The sequence below is a fragment of the Ambystoma mexicanum genome, chromosome 14 (assembly GCF_040938575.1).
Source record: "Ambystoma mexicanum isolate Mex_15411 chromosome 14, UKY_AmexF1_1, whole genome shotgun sequence".
Classification (NCBI taxonomy): domain Eukaryota; kingdom Metazoa; phylum Chordata; class Amphibia; order Caudata; family Ambystomatidae; genus Ambystoma; species Ambystoma mexicanum.
This window is the reverse complement of record NC_090940.1, coordinates 647,205,251-647,213,645: the sequence shown is the minus strand read 5'-3', so window position 1 is coordinate 647,213,645 and position 8,395 is coordinate 647,205,251. Positions and strand designations below refer to the sequence as shown.

General features: G+C 42.0%; 1 protein-coding gene across 1 annotated transcript in view; it reads right to left on the bottom strand.

Annotated features, from left to right (window-relative positions):
- Nucleotides 1–732: 732 nt before the first annotated feature.
- The window catches only part of ADSS1 (adenylosuccinate synthase 1), a 220,677-nt gene continuing 213,014 nt past the window's right edge, over nucleotides 733–8,395 (bottom strand). Inside the window, exons 12-13 of the mRNA XM_069638146.1 lie at nucleotides 3,021–3,170; nucleotides 733–1,270 (exon numbers count right to left, since the gene is read on the bottom strand). Of these exons, the coding sequence (XP_069494247.1) occupies nucleotides 1,218–1,270; nucleotides 3,021–3,170 (203 nt within the window). The 3' untranslated portion in view covers nucleotides 733–1,217. The remainder of the gene's footprint in view (nucleotides 1,271–3,020; nucleotides 3,171–8,395) is intronic.

Below are 8,395 nucleotides of genomic sequence, written 5' to 3'. Positions count from 1 at the left end.
CTACTTCGCAATAGCATTGAGACGCGCTGAGCACCGGGAGGCGTGGTCTATTAATAGAACACGCTACGTCCAACGTGTAGAGCGAGGAAGGTGTTTCACAGTGGACGGCCATGTTGGGAGTACCAGGGAGTGAAGCCCCGTTGAGACAAGGACCAGGAAGTCCAAAAGGGGCGTGTTCTGTAGGTCATGACACATAGTTCTTTAAAGAGCTGTTTTGTGATGACACTAACAAGACATTGAAGAATATCTAAATCTACTTAACATGAAAACCTCTGAATATCCCTAGTAGCGTGCCTGGTATGACAAATCCAGGTTATTCATTCCCTCTTCACAAGGCAGAGCCACCCTCTCTGGGACTAAGAAGGTGACACCGCAGAGGGGACAGGAAAAGCAGAATCCCACTGGGAGTGACCCCTCTTAGAGAACAGGCCGTCCCTTAGCAGAGGTATGTGTCATCCTCCCTAACCTAACCAGCTCCAGAAGTGTTCCAGTTTCCCCCAGCCCATATCCACAACAGGATGGCGTATGGGATGTTGCCTTCTGTATGCAGCCTTCTGCACATTGGCCTGTAGGAGGCGCATTATGTACATATGGTATTACATTTGTTATTCTCAAAGGGATTTTTTTTAGTAGTACAGGCTTTCCGTTACAATGTGTTTACTGTGATTATCAATAATGGGCACAATAAAATACATGCTTAGGGACCGCGATTCAAATAAAGGTACGTCCATGAACCAAACATATCTTATAGCTTTATTTTAAACAACACAATTATCATGAAAACAATTTCCAGCATCTTTACTTTAAAAGACATAGGTTATTACTTCAACCAAAGTTAATTGATCATAAAAATGTTATTCTGAAATTCAGTTTGTTTTAAAGTCCGCAGAAGAGCTTGTGACCGTTTTAAAGACTTTAAATGATTTATGATTGCAATTTTTTCAAAGAAATCTCCAACAGGATCGACATATTATACATATAATTATTGCTTAAAAGAACAGAGCCCCATTTTGAACAGGTTATTTTATTTCAAGCTGCATATCTTCTCCCACCGCTTAAGATTCTTTAATATATAAACCTCATAGTTAAAGAAATATTGAGCTGTTGCTTTCTTGGCATATTCCTGTACAAGGCACTTAGAACAACTTCCATCTGGTGCACAGGTAGTAAAGTAAACGTGTAATTGTGTATTTCCTTCACAGATTTTGCCTCTTTCCTTAAAACATCTGGATCATGGATTCCCTGGACTTTCCGACACCGACCCATTTCACTGCATAAAATACAACAATACACATACATTAATACAACATTAAAAGGGAAATCAGGCTTAAACACAACTCGATTCCCTGTGTTGTTGGACTGTCAGACTGTGGGCTGGTTAGTGTAGACTACTAACCAACACAGACTGAACAACATCCACGCAGCATGCAACAAACATACAGCAGAAAAGGAGTGGGGAGTCGGCTGGACGGAGTGCAGGGCAGTGGAGAAGAGAAGGGTCTGGGTGTGAAACTTGCCACACATAAAGGAATAGGGCTCGACGCAGAAACCAGGCAACCCACGGGCGGACCACAAGGCACAGGGAGCGCATTACCCCTGGAGGAACTCGTCGGGTGGTAATTGCTACAATCTGGAATGATCGACAGGGGAAGGAAATGGATCACATTTCGTCAGAACAGCGGGGGTAAGCAAGGTACTGCCACTAACAAACCGTACTAAAAACTCACGCTTCTGCATATCCCTTCTCCAACTCTGAACTAAACACAACCATGCCTCTACAGCACAACAAACCGCACATACCTCACAACACCACTTCAACGAAACAAACCACACATAATCTCGCCCAACACCACATGGCGGCCACCAACTAAAAAATCACACCTACGCTCAGTGAACGGTGTATCTGAACTGAAGCTGCCAACAGCTCGTCACAACTCTCTCGCTATTTTGTCCTGCTCAATCCTACTAACTACCCCCCGCCCGGCTTGCATTACAGATCCACCAGAGCTTTAAGAGACCACGCAAGTGGCAACAGTGCACTACATAAGAACATTTAACATAACATAACATAAGATTTCTACTGCTGTCATCTGCTCACTGACACTGAAGCCAGACATATTTGCCCTTAAAACGTACCTGTGCAGGAACAAAGCGTCTTTTCTTGACAAGACTTTGTGTATCGCTTCTGTAGATATCAGTGTATTGCATATTGGCACAGCACCCCCAGGGCACAGAGATTAATGCTTCTATTCTGAAGCTACCTTGGCTGTATAAGTATGTACAGGACTGCACACACCTGCTACACGTGGCTCGTCAGCTGCTCAAATACATAGAGCACTTGTGTTGCTTATGCCACTGCTTTAGTTTCTTGCCACTCCTTGGCTACCCAGCTGTCCAGTACTTTAGAGCTGAAACCAGTCTTAAAGTGCTCTGCCAACTCAGTCATCCCCAGCAGACCCCACTGTCCACAATCCTCGGCTACTAAACTGTACATATGTAGTGTGCTTAAATGACACAGAGAACTGCACTGCACATCCGATGTTCCCAGCCATGTACATCCCATCGCATCAGAACACCCCGGCACCCAAAAGCCTCTACCAATATGAACCACATGTTTCAACGGGGACTGAGCCATGTAGGGCCGCAGTTTGCATGCTATTACCATGAAATCCATTCAAATGTTTTTCCTAAGATTGCTTTTGTACTTGTTGATGCACATTTATTGCCAGGCGTTTGTTTCTTGCTTAGAATTGTATCATTTATTTTGCACACTATTGTTTTATGATCTATATTTATTTCCATAAATCCCTTTGTGTTACACTGACAGGTGATGTGTTTATAACACATCATGCCTGCTTAAACACTCGAAACATGTGTGAGGCGTCTGTTAGATGTTTCCTATCCCAGGCATGCACAGCACATGTAGGTTCATTGAATGTGGCAATGACAGTGAGGGCTTTGTTTGTCTTTGTTACATTTGATCATGCATTTCCAATAGTCGTTTGCGTTGGAATGCTCACCTGGCACTCCAATGTGGTTCTCTATACATCGGATGTAGTTCTGAGCCTTCACTGGCAGCTCGTCCCATTTCCTGACCTGGGTCGTGTCCGTCTTCCACCCTGGCATGACCTCATACTCCACCTCCACCTTCTGTAGAATTTCTTGATTGGCTGCGAAAAAGAAGCATATTCAGATAAGCAAAATGCTGCTTACTGTGAACAACGTCTCCTGAATAATTTTACACAGATTTAGGGCCAGATTCAAGGAATTATTAAATAGGGTACTTGCTTGCGCAACTGCGCAAAAATCCGCCTTCGTCGATTCATGGAATCTAATGTGCAGTACTTTTCCTGGACTTGCGTGGAGTTCGTGCTGGCTCGGCACGTCTGTGCGAGCCGTCGAGGGCTTTGCGCGAGACTCCACGCAGAGCATGAGCATGGCTTGCGCAAAGGGCTGGGAAGGGGGCGGAACACCAAAAATGGGAAGAACATGAGAAAAAGTGAATGTTCTGAGAGACGGCCTGCCGGCATCCTTTGCACGCCCACAATTGCGCAGCACGAGACATATTCGTATATTCGATCGCGCAACCTCTCGACTGGGAAATGGCCACGCAAGTCCTTCATACGATCTGTTAGGGAGAATTCTAATTTCTGTGCTAATTCCCTTCAACCTTAGAGACCCCCAGCTCTTTTGCTGGACTTAAATCTTAAACCTTGGAGTGAGTGAGACCTTTTTCTCACTCTCTCATGTGTTTTGACCCGATTTGGATTGTGTTTCCACAGTTTTTTGAGTCTGACAAATTCAATTGGCATCTAATTTTTGTATGGTGACACACAGCACCTTCATTGCAGTGTCACACAGAAATCCTTTGCATTCCTCTTAAGGTTTAAATACATTTTCTTGTGTGAGCTACTGTTCCCAAGAATAGTAAAGTGAAAGTGACTTTACTTACTTTTTTTCTTTGTAGGTCCAGCACACACCATTTTATGTGGAGTGCAGGGGGGTTACCTAGTAGACCCTTATTCTACATTCTCATGTAACATGTTTTATGTTACGGTCACTACTTTAAATGGCTGGTGTCAGTGGTTTATTTTTCCTAGCATTGTACTTTTGTACCGCAGGGTGAACCCTCAGCAGCAGTACAGCACCCATGGGTGATCATTTTGTCAAAATGGCCCCTGAATTCTTTTTTCGCCATTTTCAGTTTGTGAGGTCTTTCTTGGGGTTTACTCTGCATATCTCAAATTTGGCTGAGGAAATTATTTTTTACATTTTTGAGGCATAAAGTGTTTAAGGGTGCCAATAATCTTCAAAACCGAAGCTGCATATTTTAAAGAAGCGTGTTCTAAATTTCCCATTTCCCATTGAGATCTCCATTATAGTAAAGTGAAAAAATTACGTTTCTTCAGCTACTTTTAATCGAGTGAATGGATTATTACCAAAGTTTGGCAAGATTAATTGGATCTGTCAGGCCAGGTAGCTTGCTGCCAAATTTGTTAAAGATCCATCCAAGGTTTCAGAAAGTATAGGGGGAAAGTATTTTTATATTTTAACAATGAACAGGAAATATAACCTTAACAATGGAGCACAACCACAGATCTGTTAGGTCTCGACAATCATAAGTAGATTGTCTGTACCGAATGTGTATTCAATTTCAGTCAATGGTCTATGAAAGAGTTGGGACCCAAATGTGCATGTATTAAACTATTTAGCTTTAATAAAGATGTGAGATTTATATTTATTATGGCTGAACATGTTTTTTGCAATTCTTTCTATGTTATCTATAAAGGAGTGTGTCTGAAGGTGAAGGAACAACGGCTTGAAGAGATTCCCCCAATATCCTGCACTTCAAGTCTTGAATCTGTGAGGCGTTCGTCTTGCTGGCTCTGCTGTAGTGTTATCAGACCGACCCTCACAACCACGGTCTCTGTACTTCCAAGAACCGAGCATAACGATATTCAGCATGCTCAGCTATGGGCAATTGAACTTTCAGAATACAAAGAAAGGCAGTTAATTTGTTTTTAAATGTATTTAACTTTTAGCAATTAAAGGGAAATAATGTTAGAAAGATCACGTTTCATTACTGGATGTCAATAATCTTGCATTAGCTTTTTTCATACTTATCAAAAGATCTTATTTATGTTCTGCAATGTTCTGCCTTCCCTAATATTCATACCTACCACAATAGTTCTAAGATCTCCTAGGTTGCTTAGATGTATGCATTATGTAAAACCTATTATATGATTCATGAATAAAGATATATACACATTTATTAAATGCAATGTATGATTTCCAAGACACGTGTGGCTACTTTAAATAGGTCCCACTCCTAGAACCAGAGGATTTTCTACTCCATACCCTCTTCTATGCCTTCAGTCAGCCTCCTGACAATAGAAGGTGCCAGATTATACCCCCACTCTTGGATCTGCATGTTCCCTAATCAAAGCTTTGACACGCAATACTGCTATCTAAGTAATCACCCTTTCATTGCATTCTTTGTTACGGTGAAATAGTTTTACCAGTTCCACGTGTACATGCATTTTCTATTTGGATTTAAACTTGCTATCATAATGATTTATTTTTCTGGTTGGCTTTTTTTTACTTTAACGTTTGCAATTGCCAAACTTCAAAAATGCCCTCAAAACTGTTTCTGTTTACTGAGTTTATTTAGACTGTAATATACGTTATGAGGTAAAATCATTGAACTCCTACTTTGGGAACAGCAAAGTATTAAATCACTTGATCACATTTTGCCTCAGTGAGTTTTTTTTGTACGGTCAAATAAGTGTTAGCATGATAAGAAATTGCTACCTTACAGATATTGGTGGAAATAACACTGTCCTTTAGATAGTCTATCCTCTGTGGTGCATTATGTCATAAGAGAACGCAGAGAACTCTCTGTATTTTAGTTCTGTTAGAGTCAACTACCATTTAAACGTAGACGACATTTGGTTTTATAGGAATAAATACAAGATACTCTAACAGACGACAATTCTGTCTCATATGCATCTAGCACGGGCCGTTGATTGAAGACTCCTTATAATATGATCATGTCACATTTGCTGTTATTATTTAAAAAAAACACTTGGTAGCTACTCTTTGTGCTTTGTAAAGTACAAACATATCATGACAAGGGACCAGTTTTGTAACTAGCACTGGCTTAATTTGCATTTAGTTATAGATAGGCTCTTACAATCATTGGAATTTGAAACAGGAACCTGTTGTCGTTTACACTGAATTCTGTAGAAGGTGCAAGGATGACCGGAGCCACTTCTCTGTCACTGACTGAGACTGCCTTTTTAAGGATATGGGTTATGTGCTGTCTAGTGGTGGAAACTCAGTCAGGAATCATCTAGGAAGTTTCTTCAAAACTGTTTTTATTATGTCAACATGTTTGCTGCTTTTTCCAGTCTCATTTAGAACTGGCCATTCCATACAATATGGATGTTGAACAAAAGCACATGTTTTAAGTTGTCTACTAGAGTGGAAAGGGACATGTAATACTTTGCTGCTCCCTTATGTCCCCAACTAGAGGGTCACTGTCAAAAAAAGTATTACGAATGGAGGACAATAGGGAGGTCCATCACAACACTCTTACCAGAATAAATGCTGTTGATTAAGATGCGTTCATGAACACACTAGAATTACGGGTGCTAGCCAATGTTCTTAACATTACTAGAGGAAAATAAGCAAAACAAGACAAAATTCCATCAGAAACTTTCAGATCTGTTTAAAATGAGTTCATAGTATGTTCTGGCATTGGTGCTTTTGACTCTGAAAGTAGTGTGACGAATCTGTGGATGTCATCCTTTCTCCGCTAGGGGGAGCCCCTTCCCATGATTCCAGGGAGGTGAGGCCGCTACCTGATAGTCCCACTGGGGATGGTACTCAGTGGGTGGATCTCACGGGGAGGGATCCCCCTTTGGGACTAGGGACGACTGTCTGGGAAGAATGCGGTATGCCCAAAATATATCCCCACCTTCCTCCTCCTACCCTATGCAGGCTTCCATAATCCCACATACTTCCATGTACTGCTGTAGGATAGGTGATGTGGCCTCCTTTGTTAAGGCACCATGAAGCAAGACACAGACAACAGATTTAAAGTTCAAAATAAAATGGTTTATTAACTGAAATGTCAGGATGGTTGATGACCTAATTTGCCCTATGCTAAGGTGGGACTTCCCTACCCGAATGAAACTAAGGAAAGTCCGAGTCAGAAAGTTCAACTTAAAAGTCTGTCTGTGTCCAAAACCTATCCTTGCCCTCACAACTAAAGCTAAACAATGTGTATGGATGTCAACAATAAAAGAAATGGTGATTAACACAAAGTTCTGAACTTCTTCCAGCTCCTAGCTTCCTTTTCAGCTCCCCTTTCCCAAGTAAAAGAAAGTTCCACAAAAGTCTCAAGATTACCGCTCCCAAGTCCAAACAAGTTCCACAAATCCTCGGGGTTCCCTTCCCCAAGTTCAAGGCAACAACACAGTTCCAAAGAAACGGGGCTTGAGGCTTTCATTCTCAAAACAGCATTGCAGTTCATCAAGTCTCAGGGTTCCCTTATCCAAGACTTTAACTTGCCAACTTGTACTTGGTTTCAGTCTTTCAATGTTCAACACAACTCCAGGTCCACTTGACACTCCTTCTGGTTTGAATTAACAGTTCACTTAAATTCACTTAAATTACTACTTCTTGGTTTACTTCCACAATGTCTTTGGCTTTCACAATTGAGGGTTCCCTGGTCTAGGCACAGTTGTCAGACCACATGGTCCACCCATTACAGGTCATGCAACCAGGACCCCTGGGCTCCTCAGCCCAAACAGGTTCTTCTGTATCTGCCCCTGTGTCAAGGTTCACATTCACTTAGCTTCTCCTTGTTGGCATCTTGGCTTTCTGTGCAGTTGCACACTCTCCTGGCTTCTCCTTGTCGGCCTCTTGGCTTTATGGGCAGGTTCACAGTCTCCTGGCATCTCCTGGTTAACCTCTTGGCTTTGCCACAATATGCCACATATCCCCCACCCGTCTTTGGCCTTGCTGCACTGTATTCATGCATAAAGTTCACTGCATGGTGGTTTTCATTTCTTTCCCACGTTTGTCAGGTTCTTTCTCAAACTTCCACACTTGTGCTCTTATTTTGTATGTTGCTTTAAAATGGGCACTTTCACAATCATCTTTCATCAGATTGTGGCTAGGCACATAAAGTTTTCTTTCAATTTGGTATTCAATATTTGTGACTTTTTACTTTGCCGCTTAATTTTGGTTCAACCCGTGGCTTTGGGTTTGTTTCAATCTGCACATGTAATTTGGTTCATTCGGCATTCGTCTCACTTCCACGCAGCCCATAGGAGGGCGCCGTGGCTTCGAATGGCGTTCCCCTTCACTTACCGGTCCTCTGCGTTCC